Source organism: Panthera pardus, unplaced genomic scaffold (assembly GCF_024362965.1).
Source record: "Panthera pardus isolate Hobbes unplaced genomic scaffold, ASM2436296v1 HiC_scaffold_13, whole genome shotgun sequence".
In the NCBI taxonomy this organism is placed as follows: Eukaryota; Metazoa; Chordata; class Mammalia; order Carnivora; family Felidae; genus Panthera; species Panthera pardus.
Window position 1 is genome coordinate 199,982,617 of NW_026526688.1, and position 17,086 is coordinate 199,999,702.

General features: G+C 59.1%; 2 protein-coding genes across 4 annotated transcripts in view; one reads left to right on the plus strand and one right to left on the minus strand.

Moving 5' to 3' along the window:
- The window catches only part of WFS1 (wolframin ER transmembrane glycoprotein), a 29,310-nt gene extending 25,513 nt beyond the window's left edge, over nucleotides 1–3,797 (plus strand). Inside the window, exon 8 of the mRNA XM_019453755.2 lies at nucleotides 1,211–3,797. Coding sequence (XP_019309300.2) covers nucleotides 1,211–3,019 — 1,809 coding nt within the window. The 3' untranslated portion in view covers nucleotides 3,020–3,797. The remainder of the gene's footprint in view (nucleotides 1–1,210) is intronic.
- Nucleotides 3,798–13,824: 10,027 nt separating this feature from the next.
- The window catches only part of PPP2R2C (protein phosphatase 2 regulatory subunit Bgamma), a 137,883-nt gene continuing 134,621 nt past the window's right edge, over nucleotides 13,825–17,086 (minus strand). For all 3 annotated transcript variants that reach the window (XM_019453756.2, XM_019453759.2, XM_019453758.2), the window contains exon 9: nucleotides 13,825–16,576. In XM_019453756.2, coding sequence (XP_019309301.1) covers nucleotides 16,285–16,576 — 292 coding nt within the window. In that variant the 3' untranslated portion in view covers nucleotides 13,825–16,284. The remainder of the gene's footprint in view (nucleotides 16,577–17,086) is intronic.

Here is a 17,086-nt window from a genome sequence, read left to right on the forward strand (position 1 = left end):
ACGGGTGTGTGTGTGTGTGTGTGTGTGTGTGTGTGTGTGTGTGTGTACAGACAGGTGTGGGCATACACACGTTCTTTGAGCCATGGACTCCTGTAGGAGCCCGGGTGCCCCTTCTCTGTGGAACGTGCCCCATGCCGTTGCTTCCAGGGTATTTGGTCACCTGTAGCTGCCAGCCACATCCTCAGATGAGAGCCTGTCCCGAGGGCATGGGCGGAGGCCGTGGTGCCCACCTCACCGGGGCAGTGGTGGGCGTCCGTCACCTAGCCCCTGAGGTGGGCTCTGGGTGGCAGCCGGGCTTCCGTGCCCCCACACGTGGGTGATCTTGTGTGGTCTGGGGTCCACGCCTCTGCCCCTCCAGACACACCCAGACCCCTGCCCTCCACACCACACCTCCTGAGCCCTGGCAGGGCCGGGAGCCTCCGGGAGTCCTGCAGAGAAAACCAGGCAGGAGTGGGGTCCAGCCCGCCTCCGCCGTGGTCTCCCCTGCCCTCTCCACTGGGTGCAGATTGCAGAAGTGGCCGTCGGTTACGTGTCTGCTCTGAGCGGCGTGGGTGTGTGGAGGTGGGCGGTGGCAGGCAGCTGGTTCTCAGGGTCCCTGCCACTGGCGAGCACCTCTCCTCTGGCCCCTTTCACGTGAGCCCCCATGGCTCCGTTTGCAGGGAGCTCTTTCTGGAGCCCCTACAGCCACCACGGCTCCTGGGAGTGTTCAGAGCCCTGTGTGGGCTTGAAAGTATCTTCCTCTCTCCTCAGCGGGCTGGGGGGCCGAGGCCCAGCAGGGCAGCCCTTGCTGGCAGGTGGGGGGGATCAGGTCACAAGCCCTGGTGCTTTCCCCCAGGGACTCGGGGTCCCACGGGGGACACTGGCTCACAAGAGTCTGGAATCCCTGACAAAGATTGGGACGAGAGGGGAGCCAGGGGACACACAGGGTGTCAGGACACCCCTGACACAAGGGGGGTGCAGAGGACAGGGGCCAGGACGTGCAGGCCTGGGTGCAATTGAGGGAGGGTCTGTATAGACCGCAGGGCATGGGGAGGACGTCACCACGTGGAGAGGGTATTCCTGGGGAAGGACCCGCTGGGACGAGGGGCCCAGGGGTGAGCCGTTAGCTTCGCGCAGAGCTCGGGAGGCTGGCCGGCCGGGTCACGGGGACGGCAGCGGGGGCCCCGTCCCCGCCCGCCTCCGACGCCCCGTCTTTGTCTCCACCCCCCAGGTGGTCAAGTACCCCTTGCACGCCATCATGGAAATCAAGGAGTACCTGATTGACATGGCATCCCGGGCGGGCATGCACTGGCTGTCCACCATCGTGCCCACCCACCACATCAACGCCCTCATCTTCTTCTTCATCATCAGCAACCTGACCATCGACTTCTTCGCCCTCTTCGTCCCCCTGGTCGTCTTCTACCTGTCCTTCGTCTCCATGGTGATCTGCACCCTCAAGGTTTTCCAGGACAGCAGGGCCTGGGAGAGCTTCCGCAGCCTCACGGGCCTGCTCCTGCGCTTCGAGCCCAACCTGGACGTGGAGCAGGCCGAGGTGAACTTCGGCTGGAACCACCTGGAGCCCTACGTCCACTTCCTGCTGTCCGTCTTCTTCGTCATCTTCTCCTTCCCCGTCGCCAGCAAGGACTTCATCCCCTGCTCCGAGCTGGCCGTGGTGGCCGTCTTCTTCACGGCCACCAGCTACATGAGCCTGAGCACCTCGGCCGAGCCCTACACCCGGAGGGCCCTGGTGACGGAGGTGGCCGCTGGCCTGCTCTCCCTCCTGCCCTCCCTGCCCTTCGACTGGCACCACCTGAAGCTCCTGGGCCAGACCTTCGTCACCGTGCCCCTCGGCCACTTGGTCGTCCTGAACGTCAGCGTCCCCTGCCTGCTCTACGTCTACCTGCTCTATCTCTTCTTCCGCATGGCGCAGCTGAGGAACTTCAAGGGCACCTACTGCTACCTGGTGCCCTACCTGGTCTGCTTCATGTGGTGCGAACTCGCTGTGGTCATCCTGCTGGAGTCCACCGGCCTGGGGCTGATCCGCGCGAGCATGGGCTACTTCCTCTTCCTGTTCGCCCTCCCGATCCTGGTGGCCGGCCTGGCGCTCATGGGCGTGGTGCAGCTAGCCCGCTGGTTCCTGTCCCTGGAGCTCACCAAGGTCGCCGTCACCGTGGTGATGTGCAGCATCCCCCTGCTGTTCCGCTGGTGGACCAAGGCCAACTTCTCGGTGGTGGGCGTGGTGAAGTCCCTGACGCGGAGTTCCATCGTCAAGCTCATCCTGGTGTGGATCACGGCCATCGTGCTGTTCTGCTGGTTCTACGTGTACCGGTCGGAGGGCATGAAGGTCTACAACTCCACGCTGACCTGGCAGCAGTACGGCTTCCTGTGCGGGCCGCGGGCCTGGAAGGAGACCAACATGGCCCGCACCCAGATCCTGTGCAGCCACCTGGAGGGCCACAGGGTCACGTGGACGGGCCGCTTCAAGTACGTGCGCGTGACGGACATCGACAACAGCGCCGAGTCGGCCGTCAACGTGCTGCCGGTCTTCATCGGCGACTGGATGCGCTGCCTGTACGGCGAGGCCTACCCGTCCTGCAGCCCCGGCACGGCGCCCACGGCCGAGGAGGAGCTGTGCCGCCTCAAGCTGCTGGCCAAGCACCCCTGCCACATCAAGAAGTTCGACCGCTACAAGTTCGAGATCACGGTGGGCATGCCGTACAGCGGCGCCAACGGCTCGCGCAGCCCGGAGGAGGACGACGTCACCAAGGACCTCGTGCTGCGGGCCAGCGGCGAGTTCAAGGACGTGCTGCTCAGCCTGCGCCAGGGCAGCCTCATCGAGTTCAGCACCGTCCTGGAGGGCCGCCTGGGCAGCAAGTGGCCCGTCTTCGAGCTCAAGGCCATCCGCTGCCTCAACTGCATGGCCCAGCTCACACCCGCCCGGCGCCACGTGAAGATCGAGCGCGACTGGCGCAGCACCGTGCACGGCGCCGTCAAGTTCGCCTTCGACTTCTTCTTCTTCCCGTTCCTGTCGGCGGTGTGAGGGCGCGTCCCCGGCCAGGGGAGTCCGCGCGTGTCCCCGCCAGGACCTCCAGCCCGCGTGTGGCCACCCAGCCAGAGGGCACAGCACTAACGCTGAGAGTGTGTGTGTGTGTGTGTGTGTGCGTGTGTGCGTGCACGCACGTGTGTGGATGTGGCGCTTGTCACGTGCAGCCTGCTCACACCTCCGTGAGCTTTGGCTCTGCCCGCCTGGAACGCGATGACGATGGAAATTGCATGCCGTCTCGACCCACAGCCCCGACCTTGCGGAGCGAAGCCGATGGGCCCTCCAGCCTGGCAGTTCTGGGCCCTGGAAAGCACGTTACAGAGGAAGTCCTTCCCCCTTCCCTCCACTTCCAAGCACCGCCCCCCCTCCCCCGTTTACTCTCGTGTCGGATTTGTTTTTTTAAAGAACCAAACGCGCTGCTGTGAAATTCGGTGATAGGATGTCTTATTTATTTGGTCACTGCTAAGCCTCGACAGCTGCTTGCCGATCTGGGGCTTACTCGGGTACCGCCTGAGCTCTGTCGCGCGGTCAGGGCCCCGCCCGATTCCCAAGGTCAGAGGCTGGGGGAGGCGGCAGCCCCGGGCCCCACGGGCTTGCCCTGCGGCTTTCCTGTCTAGTGGGCAGTGGGTGAGCTTGTGAGATGCATCCACGGCATCAGGAAATGGGAGGAACCTGGGGTGTCCCTTCCTGGTGCTCAGAGAAGCTTTGCCTTGTTCACCAGGAAACAGAGTCAGGGTCCCAAAGCAGCCAAAATAAAAGCATTTCATGAAACCTACTCTTTTCTTTATTTGAAAGAGCTGTTTTCTTGTACATTCGTGAGAACAGGTGTCTACACTTGCACTGAACTAAGTACAGGTGAGTTCCAAAGAGCAGAACGGACGTTCTCAGTAGCCGACGACTCGCCTGCCAGGGCACAAACCCTGGCACCGCCTCTAGGCCGGGGGCCGCCCAGCTGTGCACTCGCGCCTTACAGGGTGAGACGTGTGCGTGGCCAGAATCGCCCGTGAAACTCCCATCAGTGATCGCATGGCATACACGTGACTCACAGTTTGGGAAGAGCCATCCCGTCGGCAGTAAGTTTGTGACACCGGGTCCCGTATTCAGTGACGCACAATGATAATTCCATAGTCACGTAATCAGGGCTTCGGCCGTTTAGGGGTGCTGGAGGAGTGGCTCGGGTCCCCCATTAAGCTTCGTGCCCCCTCAGACAGGGACGGGTGTCTGAGTCCCTCGGGTCTTTTGTTTCTTCCCCGACGTTGAGGACAAAGCCGGCACCCCGCTCCTCCCCAGTGTGCAGACGCCCGGGGAGCAGTGGGTCCACATCTTTGCAGAGGTCGGGAAACGTGGAGTCCTTCCTACATTCTTTCTGTGGTTCAGAGACCTTGCACCAACCGTCCAGGGTGTGGCTGCCTCCGTTTTCCGTGGACGTGGCTCCTGTCACCATGGCAGGTGGCAGCTGTGTCCCTGCACCCTTGGCTCATCCTGCTTTGTCCGTGGGTCCGCCTGAAATCCCGTGCATTGGAAAGTGCTCCCCAAGCCGCATCCCTCTGCGCTGGGTTTGCTCCCGGGTTTCTTCCCTGGGCAGTGAGGACAGGTGAAAGCCCATCCCCCTCTCTGGCCCCGCAGTGTCGGGAGGCCACAAAGTGCATTCACGGTTTGACTTTGCCTCCCAGGCTCACCGCTGGTGGTCCAGAGAGGGGGGCACGCAGACGACGTCCTATGATCCTTGCACTTGGACGGGGAGGTACAGGGACGGCCCTACCGCCCAGAGGAGGAAACAGATTCAGTGAGGAGGTCGCACTGCATCCTGGCAGGGTTGCGCAGAGATCTGTCCCCTGGGCCACCACGCTGCCACTCGGCCCCCAGCAGAGTCCCCTGCTTGGTGCAGGGAGTGGTGATAGCTCACGGAGATTACCTCAGACTGGGTATCGGACCCCAGTTCCCCTGCCCCCATCACAGACGCCTTTGTGACCGGCCACCCACACCCCTGTCCCCAGGCCTGTGCCCCGATCTGCAGAATGCAAAAGTCGGGGCTAGGTCAGACTTCGCAACGAAACCCTTTTTAAGCTTAAATGCTGTGCACGACTCCAATCTATCAAGTGAAGAATGTGTTATTTGTAAGTTCAGGTGCAATATACCCGGCAGGTGAGAGCCCACAGCCTGGTGTGAATCCCACTCCTGTGCCTCCCAGCTGTGGCCTTGGGCAAGTTCAGTGCCCAGGTCTGTGCCTTTAGACCCTCACCGCACCCCTTCTATCTTTTCTGAAACGTAAACTTGATGAAAATAACTGTGGGTTATTGACCTGCCTGCAGCCCTGCCCCCTGGGCACCCCGCCTCTAATTCCTCAGGGCTGCAAGTCCAGGAAAGTTCAGCCGGTACCTAAAACATTCCTTATTTAACTTAACTAATGAGCCTTGAACGCACTTCTTGCCACCCACGAGCAAATATTTATTGCACCGTGATGTTGAACAGATGCTGTAACTCCACAGCTGGAGTCAAACCCGGGTCCCACCCCCAGGAAAGTCACGTAGAGCGGATGTGAGTGGCCCTGATTGGGTCAGAAGGGCCCTCCTGCCAGCAGACACGGGAAGCTGTGGGAGCCCGGGGAGGGAGGCACGTCCAGCCTGAGGTAGGATGGGGGCCAGAAGGCCTCCGGGAGCACGGGGCGGGGGGCGCCCCATTCTGACAGCCAGGGGAGGGACTGGGCTGGGGAGGTCAGAGGCCGATTCATCACTCAAGGCACCCACTGGAAGGCCTCGGGCGTGGCCCAGGATGCCAGGGGTCCCAGAAGATACAGCCTCAGGCCCAGAGGCCAGGTTGGGTTGTCACTACTGTCCTACAAGCAGCTGGGAGGCCCTCTTGGCTCCGAAGCCGGGGCCCCAGTAAGACACGGAGAGGCCGTCCCCGGCCTCCCATCCACCTGGCCGGCTCTGAGCTGTTTGGTTCGAGACGCCGCCTCGTTGGACTGCCTCCAAGGAGCCATAAACATCGGAACGCCCTTGGCCCGCCTGGTCCCGAGGCTTCCTGATGCGCTTGCCGTCCTGCTTTTTCTGTTGATAAACAGGCCACCGCCCGCCCGGCCCAGGACCGGGTGTGAGGCTCACGCAGGGGTTTGCTGAGCTCAGGCGGCCGGGGGGCAAAGGGTCCCCCGAAACAGAGCTGGGCCGTGGCTCTGGCACCGTGTTCACGTGAAGTGATTCGGGTGACACGCACAGGTCCCGCGCAGCAACCCCCCCTCCCCCCACCACCATTTCGCGTATGAGAATTGATCAGGTTCACGGGGTGGGACTTGCCCAGCGTCACTCGGCCAGGAGGGGAGCAGAGCTGTGATGGAAACCACGTCCTGCTCTTGCTCCCGGGCCACCAAGAAATCACATTTTGCTGGGTCTTGGGGGCCGTCCCTCGGGCCCGCGGGGAAAGAACCGGGGGCAGCCCGCCGTCGGTCAGCGCTGTGTCCGAGCCCCCGCTGGGCACATCCTCCAGGGCTCTGGGAGCACCGGGGAGGGTCTGCGCTGGGGGTGGGGTCTCCGGGTGTCACGTCGGGCCTCTGGGTCTCCGGGTGTCGGGCCTCCGGGTGTCACGCCGACAGAGGCAGGTGCCCCTGAGCGGCTGGGACAAACGTGCCCGTGTGTGGCAGGAAGTGGGCAGAGGGCCGGGGCGCGCTCCCCTCCTCCCAGGACCCTCAAGGTGCTTCCACGGTCCAGTTTCTCTTTCTGCACAACTTGCCCTCTTATCTGGGTTGGAGGCGGAGGCACTTGTCAACACCCCGAGTACTTGGGTGGCGTGGCGGCGGGGCCCGGCCCCCGGGTGAGCCCCGCTGTCCGCATTCCGCTGGCCCTGTGGCCCCCGCCTCCCCGATCCCCACATTACCTGTGCGGCCTCATCACCAGCCCCCCTGCTCAGCGTTGCCCGCCGGCCCACCCGCCCGCAGCTGGGACCTGCGGAAGGGGAACCTGGGGGCCTTCATCCTGACTCCTTGCCCCACAGGCACTGCTCAGGCCTCCGCTGATGTCCCGATCTGCTTCTCCTTGAACCCAGCACCCGGGTACTTGCCCCACTTTTCACTCCCCAGCTGCCTCCACCACTCTGTCCCTGGAGGGAGCCCTCCCACGTGGTGCTGGTCCCAGGGCCCGGCCTCCCCAGCACCCCCTTGCTGGCTGACGAAAACACGCCCAGGCTCTTTGATGGTGACCGGTGCACCCACGCAGGGGTGACGGGGTGTGGGATGTGGGCCAGTGACAAAGCTCGAGTCCCCAGGGCCCGGCACCCACTGCCCTGCTGACTGCCCCCCAGGTGCCTCCCGCTCACTGCTTCTTATCTCCGAAAGTGGGGCTTTTTCCCCTTTTACCAACCCCCCTGCCTCCCCCGTCAGCCATGCAGAGGCGCACAGCTCGGTAGCTGCAGCCAGGCTGTGTGTCAGGACCCTGCTCCTCCTGGGAAGTGTCCCGGCCTCTCCCTGGGGCCTCGCCTGCACCTGCCCGCGGGCTGAACTCACACCCAGGACCCGCCCGGCTGCCCCTCCCCCTACTCCCCTCTGGATCTGCCAGCTCTTGCCCACCGTCAGCACCTTCAGAAAGTCGCCATTGTTCGTTACCGTGGGACAGTCATCCATTAGCTCGCACACAGGAAACAGGCCCGTGTTACCTGGTGACAGTCACACCGCGCACAGGTGTCCTTATCCTCTAGGGACCGTTTGGTGGCAAGTCACAGGAATGGCGGTGGCTTCTGGCTGGCTCCGGGGGGCCCCTCTGGGAGCGGGTTGGGAACAAGCGCTGGAAAGAACGAGTTGCAGCCCATTTCTCTGCGGCGACAGACACAGACGTGCTGCTCTGTCCCCCCAAGTGCCCTCCATGGCAGGAGAGCCTGACTCTGAGCCGGGCCTGTAGCTGGTCAAGAAAAACCACATCTCCCAGCCGTGTGCCTAACTTCCGGCCAGGGGTGGCAGGGAACACGGGCACCTTCCGGGCGGTGGCCTTAGGGACAGAGGCCCGCGTCCTGCTTCTGCCTCCTCTTGCCAGCCTTGCAGAGCGAAACCACCAGGCTAGCATAGGCTACGTCAGAAGCACGAACCCCACATTCACACGGACTCGCATGGGGCTCACGTGCCATTCTTCTCCTGGCTCTCGAGGGTCAGGGGCCACACGGCAACCCCAGGACCCGAGGGGCAGGGCACTCACACGCTTCCAGTCACCCTGTGCTCGCCGGGAGCAGGGATTTCCCTGCCCAGCACAGAGCCCAGTTACCAGCAGAAGGGGGGAGGCTGCTGGTGCAGTGGGAGGGGTGCTCCCACCCTGCACAGCAGCAGGGAATCCAGACACTGGCCAGCAGAGCGAGGGGCCCAGGGATGCACTCGGACCCCTAGCCCAGCCTGCTTGGTGTTGGCACTGTTGGTCGGCAGGTGGCTTCAGGCTGCAGCTAAGCCCCCACCCTGTCCTCTCCACCCCACCCCTGCTCCCTCCTCCTTCCTGCAGGCAGCCCCTGCTGCCCTCCTCAGTGAGCCCCCTCCTCATTCTCCACACAGGCACAGACTGTCCCCATGTCCCCAGGATGGCTGGGGCCAGACGCAGCATTCAGCGGGGCTTCGTGGAACGTTCGGTGACCGTGAGAGGGACTGTCATTAACGGGCTCCCCGGGAGCTCAGGTGACACGCTGACCACTCACGCAGAGACTTTCTTGTTTGACCTGCACCACTGAGGTGGGTACTGTCATTCTCCACGATTTGCAGATGAGAAAACTGAAGGGCAGCACGGGTGGGTAACATCCCCAAGACCTCCGGCCACCTCCAATGCCAAGGTTTGAGTCCCAGCGGCTGGGGTCCAGCGTCCCAGCTCAGAGCCACGTGCATCGGCACCGCTCACATAGCAGATGCTCAGAACACGTCTGCTGAGGGAATGCGTGAATGACCAAGTAGATTTGCCGAGAGAAATGGGCATCCTTCCCAGGTGAACTTATTCGGCCCGTTTACGAATGAGACGGTCATCGGCTTTACAGGTGAATTACATGACTCATTCACTGCTCCAAACATTCACATGTATTTTTCACGTTTAGATTTTTTTGGGGGGGAGGGCATAATTTTGCTAATGGATTCTTTTCCATTTTCATTGTTATTTTTGTCCTAAGACAGCTGCTGCCTTTTGCAGATTTTCAGTCCCTCCGTGAAATTCATCCTGTCATCTGACTGCGTGGGCCCCTGTGCAAAATGCTAACAGTCTCCAGGTAGAGATAATGGGGCTTTGTTTTTTGTGTTTTTTTTTTTTTTTTTTTTTTTTAATAAAAAAGGACATGGCTGGTTGAAATGAATCACTCACGACTTGGGCAATTATTTCGAGCTCTAAAAGCTTTTCTGTTGCTAGGATACCACTCTCGAAGCTGGTAAGCCTTTCTAAAGTTTTTCTCAAGTGGTTAACTTTTGCAGGGGGCTCTGAAACGTAGTCTGGATGAAACAAAACAAAAAAAAGACGGGTGAACGGGTCTTCCTTGCCCAAAGTGGTGAAAGCAAATGGACCCACACGCTGTTTTTAGCTTTCCTCCAAGTAAATCTATAGATCATTTGCTTTTCCTGCAAACGGTTCTGCAGAAGGACTGTTTCCCTATGTCATTCACAGAATAACCTGTCTCCTTAGTGGAGTCATCTGATGAGCTTTAAAAAGTTCCTATGCCGAATCCCAGCCTGAGATGCTGAGGGCTGGGCCACGGGTTTTGGGAGAGCTCCCAGGCGAGGCTAACACACACCTGAGGCTGAGAGCCACCGGGAGACCAGGAGCCAAGCCGGACAAGACCAGAGGAGACGGGGTCAGCTTATCCCCTGCCAATCTCCACAGAGCCGGAAGAGCCCCCAAGAATGTCAGCCTACCAGAGGAGGGCACTGGGGCCCAGAGCAAGTGGGAGACAGCTGACTAGGTCTCTACGAACACCTGGCACCTGCCAGATGCTGTGACGGTGGCCTTGTGGATGTCAGCACCTGGAGTCTCTCAAAAACACCTTAGGTGATCGGTGTTATCATTGATGAAGTTTGGGGGGTGACGGTGGGGTGGTCCAGGGCCGATGGCCAAGAAAGAACTCTCAAAGATGTCTTTGGTGCAAAAAGGTGATTTTATGAAAGCCCGGGGACGGGACCCGTGGGCAGGAAGAGCTGCCCTGGGGTCGTGACGGGTGACTGATCAGATACCTTCAGGTTGGGAGGGGGTCAGGGATAGAGTAAGTCTCTAAGGAATTTTGGAAGCGAGGTTTCCGGGACCTTGAGGGGCCGGCTGTTGATAGGAAAACGCCATTTATTACCGTTTAGTAAAACCTCACTCGTGAGACCCTTCAGATGTGCATCAGGGGCCAGAAGCTTGGACTATGATCGCCAGCGTATATCTTGGGGGAGTTGAGATAAAGGAAGTTTCGAAAGGAATTTTTATATGTTGAAGTCGACTCACAGGTTCCTGGGGAGGGGGAGTCAGGATAATGTTAAGCCAAGACTCCCTTTTGCCCCCAGCCAAGTGCCATCATCGAGGCAGCTGAGCTCCCAGAGGGAGGTCACTCTGCTGGTTTCAAGGACTTGCCAATGGGCTGTAGGCAGGGAGGGAGTTTAATTTTTCATTTGCCTTAGTTTCCCACATCACCACGGCAAGCACTTAAACCCCTTTCCTGTGTTCTTGGGGAGCCGGAAGTGTCTGAGGAATATCACACGTTTCACTGGGGGGGGGGGGGCGGTGAGAGAGGGTGGCGGGGTGGTGCTGTGAGCCTGTATTGTGCCCTCAGCTTGTCCCATGCTCCCTCATCAATTGCCACCACTTTATAGTTGAACCCTGGGCTCAGAGACATGCAGAGGCTTGCTGGGACCCCTGTGGTAGCCAGCCTCCAGATGGCCCCCAGTGACCCCCACCACCTCCCACGCCTTCTTGTCCCAGGGTGCCAAGATCGGGCTATGTGACCAATAAAACATGGCACGTCTGAGATTACAGAAAGACTGGCTTTCGGCTTGGGTGCCCTCTCTCTCAGATCGGCTACTCGGCGAGCACTCTGTGCTGCACACAGCCCCGGGGAGATGCTCGTGTGGCAAGGAACCAAAGCCTCAAGCCACGTAAGCGAGCCTGGAAACAGAACCTGCACCCCAGTCAGTCCTTCAGAGATGACGGCCACGTATGGCGCCCTGAGCCAGAAACACCCAGCTCGTCTACGCCCAGTTCCCAACTCTCAGAAACTGTATGAGGTAACAGATGCTGTTGTTTCAAACTGCTACATTGGGGGACCATTTGTTACCCGGCAGTAGATGACAGATACAATCTCAATGCTGGTCAGTGACAAGCCTGAGATTAAACCCGGGTCTCTTGTGGCTGCGCCCTCAGCCCATCCCCAGGCCAGCAGCCCCATCTCTCCCAGAATCTTTCCCCCAACCCCCTTAGAAGTCCCCAGGTGCCCTTGAATGTCGTCGGCCAAGGAGGGTGGCCCCCATTTTCCCTTTATTTGAATCAATCATATTTTTCTAGGTGTTTTGATCACTCCTGACTCAGTTTACTTTCATGAAGCTTAAGGGAAGTGCGGTTTTTCTGCCCATGGGGCCGCAGCAACGTCCCAAGTCAGCCCAGAGTGAAGCTACATTGAAAGTGGCTGTGGTGTCACCTACGCTGGCCCCTGGTACGCTCATCAACCCCACACTCCTGCCAAGATCACTTGCTCTCCTGGTCAGAGACTCCCTGCTGCCCTGCTCGACGAGGGGTCTGAGCACCACCCAGATCTCCCATCCACCAGCCGCCGTTTCCGTGACTTGGGGTTTGTCAGACTCCTGAGCCTTACTTCCTCACGGGTCCCTCTCAGGACTGACTGGGGGAGATAAGAAGGGAGTGCACGTCCGTCCCCTGACCGCGGCGAGATTCTCCACCCTGACCGCCCACCCCCGGCTCTTACAGCGGCGCTGACCCCCGGACAAGCTTTCTCCAGGCATTTGCCAACCTGAAGGGCTTTATGTTTCGGTTAAAACATGGAGGCTGCATGAATTTCAGCAACAACGCTCCCTTTCAGCAAAGAGTAGCAGAAGTTACCACCCAGCAACTTCGGGTAGCGTGTAAAGAAGGAATCCAGTGCCGGTAGAAATCACAAAGCTTTCTCTAGATTTTGCAGGCTGCACGCAGTCGACCCCCCTTTGCCCCAGGGGTGTCGATGCCAGAAGAACAGGGCGCTGAGGTCAAGACAGAATGAGGTCAGATGCCAGCTCCGGAACCTACGCCTGCACAGGACAGACGTTTCAGAGAGCCGGGTTCTAGCTCTGCCTTTACTGTGTGGTCCTGGGCAAGTTCCCTAACCTCTCTGAGCCTGGAGTCCCTCATCTCTAGAACAGAAGCAGCAAGAGTACCTGCCACGGGGGTTTACTGTGGCTGAAATAAACGCAAAGGGCTGGCCACAGTCCCTGGCACAGAGCTGGGGTCCATCAGTGGCCACCAGTGTGGTCGTTACCATATGGGCGGTGGGCCTTGGGCACGTGCCCTGAATCTCCTGGGCCCCAGATAACGCCTCTGGGAGATCAAGACGGTAAGGACCAGCTCTTCAGAGTGGTTCCGGGAGTCAGTGAGGAATAAACCACCCCTCAGGCCATCAGCAAGGTGTCAGCAAGGCTGTGTCCTGCCGAATCCACTCTGGCCCTTGCCAGCCTCTGGAGGCGCCCACGTTCTCGGGCCTGAGGCCCGTCCCCTCCCCCATCTCCACAGCCAGCGATGGCAGACAGGACCCTCCTGCCACATCTGACCCCCTCTTCCTGGTCTCCTCTCCCTCTGAGGTTCTCTGCTGACAAGGACTCACGTGACAGATCGGTCTGCCTGACGGCTGGGGATAACCTGTCATCTCAAGGTCACACGGCCACAGTCCCGAGCTGGTGCGCAGTCAGTGCTGGCTGAAGCTGGACGGGGTGGGGCTGAGGCCGCGATGTCCCTGACCACGTGCCACTCGCCATCAGAGTCTGAATCCAGACATCACCGCTTGGTGTTTCTAGAAATTTGGGCGCGGGCTAAACCCCCTCCTCTCTCCGAGCCCCAGTTTCTCCGTATGTAAAATGGGTACGGCAGAAGTACCCCCCCCTCCCCTGCGAAAGGGCTGACATGAAGCCGAAAGGTAGGTCAGACAAGGTAACGCCCGGAATCAAGACAGTACGGGACCCTCCCGGGACAGCGGTACCACAGGATCTGTCAAGTATTTTGTGTGTCTCATCAGTCGTCCCAACAGCACTGAGAAGGACCGGCACTGCCCTCTAGTTACCCAGGTGGTTCAGAGAGGTCGGCCCGGGTCCAAGGCCGCACAGCCTGGGAGCAGCTTTCTCCTTTAAGCTCTGCCCAGGGGCCGTGTGGTTGACAAAGAGCTCAGCCAATGAAAGCCCCACCAGCAGGACCCACTAGAACAGCACCTGCCTTCCTCTTGCTGAGTCTGAAGTATAAAATGCCCTCTGGAAGGCGGAGAGGAGAGGCCTGGCCCCCAGGAGGGGTGCGGGGGAAACCACGGCGGGGGGTGGGGGCGGGGGGGGGTCCTCACCCATCTTCTGGCTCTTAGCCACTGCGGCACACCAGGCCGGGCCACCCCAGCTTCCAGAACGAACCAGCTGCCTTGTGGTCGCTCTCCTCCCAGGCTCCCCTCCCATACTCATGCTCTGGCTCTCTGTCTCTCAATAATGAATAAATATTTTAAAAACTTAAAAAAAAAAGAGAGAGAGAGAGAGAGATAGCAAAGCTTTGACATGATCCAGCCTTTCCCGTCCGCCATATTGCCTCCTGATGGCACCCCCCCCTCCCCCCCCGGGGGTTGGCCTCACTAGAAACCACCAGCACTCCGAGTCCCATTTTCGATGTAACGTTTGTTATTTTATTGGAAAAAGCTGGTATTAACATATTTATAATTTTATTCAACAGTCGGATAATCCGAGATACCGAATGAAACCAGAATGCACCCATGAGTTACAGAATCCAAAGTGATCAGGTCTGTCTACCTACCACACGTCCAACACCAACCAAGACTTCAGTCCTCAGAGTATTCGAGTAAAAACAAAAACCACCCAACAACTTCACAAGGACTAGGTGAATGCCCATACATTTAAGAAGAGCAGAAAATTTAAACAGAGGAAGCAGCCGAGTTTGTGACTATGTTACTGGCCCGTCTGTCTGCCGCGGCTAGTCCTGCCCCTCCCCCACAGCACGTGTCGTTGTTCACAACCTGCTTTGGACATCACGATTTTCCAGGGATCTGAAGGTATGCTTTTCCTCTAGGATCTTTCTTCCTTTTCCTTTTTTGGTTTGCTATCCAAAGCTTCACACAGAAGTAAGGAACCAGGAACTGTATTAAGACCTCCTTTTGAATGCAGTGTAAGAGTGGTACTGTGTAGACGGGTAAGTGTGAAATCTACGCTCTGACAGTAAGTCCTCGCTGCAGTTCGAGTCTCCCCTCAGCATCCGAATCACAAAGGGAAGGGGATTGTGCCAAATATCCGTGTAATTGTGTAAGGCCCTCAGAGCTGGATTTTGGCTTCGACAAGATTTCTATACAATTTACCACATTCTTGAACCTCTTTACAAAGGGGGGAAAAGAGGAATCCAATCCAGTGATTGTTAATTTCAATTAGAATAGATATGTACATATAATACTGTCCAGGTCACCTGGATTTTACAGTGATATACAAACAAACATTCTTCATTCATGTTGATTTAAAAAAAAAAAAAAAAACAAAACAGGACCGATGGACCCATTTCCTTGTGTAAATACCATATGGCCAGAAGTGAATGCACATGCGTTTTGTGCTTTGATGCACAGAAAAGTACACCACTATCCACTGAGAAAAACCTCGGGTGGGTCTGTTTCCTGGGTTGGGTTACACCCTGTAAAAAAATGTTGGCTTCGGCCTCTGCACTCGGTTTCCTGAATCAGGACGCCCAGCCAGTGGTTCCCCGTCATCTGTCATTCCGTGCAGAGGACAAGTGGGCGGGGTGGGATGGGCGGAGCTGGTCTCCACGTCCATCGGGCAGGAGCAGGTGCTATGGAGACACGGGCCAGGTCGTTAAAGAAGATGTATCCTGAAAGGTCAAAACATGCAATCTCCTCGGAGGCAGCTCGGTGCACCTGAACGAGGGGCTGGGGTACAGATGGGGGCGCGGCGAGGTGCCCCACAGAGGGCGGGGGTCTGAAGTCACCACACAGAGCTTGGCACCACGGGGGCCTTCTCCATACTCCGTGCTGCAGCTCGGGTCTCCCCGGACCCTCGTCATGGCCCATCTGCTCTGTCCCGCTTCACAAGATGAAGATAAGTTTCCAGAACCTTCCAGGCAAGAACGTTGCTTTAACACGAGCCGCCAGCGTGGTGGACTTGGGAAGGGCCCGGTGCGCGTGAAGACCGGCTCAGGATTCCTGACTCCACCACTCGGTCAGGACGTGCGTTGGACAAACTGGTTCATTCTCTCGGGGCCTCAGCGTCCTCCCGCGTCGAGTGGGGCTGATAAATTACTCACCTCTCATCCCTGGCATCTGGCACTCTGTGAGGGGCTGGTGTTTGTGGAGGAAGCGATGGGTCACGGACAGAGCCGCGTGAGCTCCCTCGAGGGGCCCGATGACCATGAAGCACGACAGGAGAGCCCCGCAGAGTGGGGACTGGATCCGTACGCGTGAAGGGCCGAATGCCATGCCTGGCCCCCCCACCGGCCCACGCTCAGCAAAGGCTGGGGCAACGGTGAGAACAGGCACACACACACACACGGGTGGCTTTCGCTGTCCCCTTTCCTATCTGGGAACGCCAGACCTGGGGGACTGAAAGACATTGCAAGAACCTAAAAGTGGATCTCGCACCTGTCTGTTCTCAGCACGAGTCCACGATCCAAAAAGCAAAGGGATGACCCTCAGCTCAGAGACCGTGGAAACTGCTCCGTCTGTAATCAAAAGAATCCTGGCTGGCTGGTTTGAGTCCGTCGTCTGGTCCCCAAAGCCCCGATGGGGGGGGGGGGCCCGTGAGGCCCCCCGGGGTGCCTGCTGTCCCCTGCGAGTTGCTGCTGGAAGGAGTGAAAAGTGATCCTGGAAATGACAAAGTCCTAAGAGCGGGACAGGCGGCAGGCGGTTAATGAACGAAGCGCCTGATCCCCGAGGCGACGGTCACGTCCATGTTACGGTCTGTGGCTTCAGTGAACCCTCCTTCCTCCCGTTTTCAAACAGACGGCGGCCAGCGGCGGCGGCCCGGCCGGGGGACCGGGAGGGAGGGACGCGCTCCCAGCCGTGCCACCGGACGGCTGCGTCCCCGACGGGGGCTCCGCACACACCTAGTGCATCTCAGAGTTCACCTTGTCCTGGAAGATGTACAGGTTGTTGGTGGCCGCGATGGCGATGATGTTCTCGGCCGGGTGCCAGGCCGTGTGCAGGATCTTCTTGGTGAAGTCCAGGCTGTCCACGCTGATGTCGTCCCGCCTGCGCTTGCCGCCCACGCACACGCGCCTGGGCTTGAGCACGGCCCGCGGCTTGCTGCTCTCCCTCGAGGCCTCCAGGGTCACGTCGCGTTTGGTGTTCCGGTCAAACATGCGGAAGAAGTTGTTGTAGGCCCCGGTCATGATGACGCTGGCGGGAGAAGGAGAGGCGTCAGGCGGGTTGGGGGAGGGCAGGGTACGGGGAAGAAACGTGCCACACCTCAAGTAACCACCCCGGGCGCTGCAGGACCTCGCTCCCTGGGGTGGGCCCCCCGCCCCGGTCCCACCTTCCCCTTGGGCTCTGGTCCTCCCCCACATCGCAGCTACCGTCTGCCTGCAGAATCCAAGGCCGGGAGCTGAGACCCTTTTAAAAACAATTTTTTTTTTTTTTAATGTCTATTTTTGAGAGAGAGAGAGAGAGAGACAGAGCACGAGCGGGGGAAGGGCAGAGAGAGAAGGAGACAAAGAATCCGAAGCAGGCTCCAGGCTCTGAACTGTCAGCACAGAGCCCGATGTGGGGCTCGAACTCCCAAACCTTGAGATCATGACCTGAGCTGAAGTCAGACGCTTAACTGAGTGAGCCACCCAGGCGGCCCTAAGGCAGGGGAGGAGACCCCTTCATGCTCCGCCCCAGACATCGTAAAGAAACTTCTCCAGTACT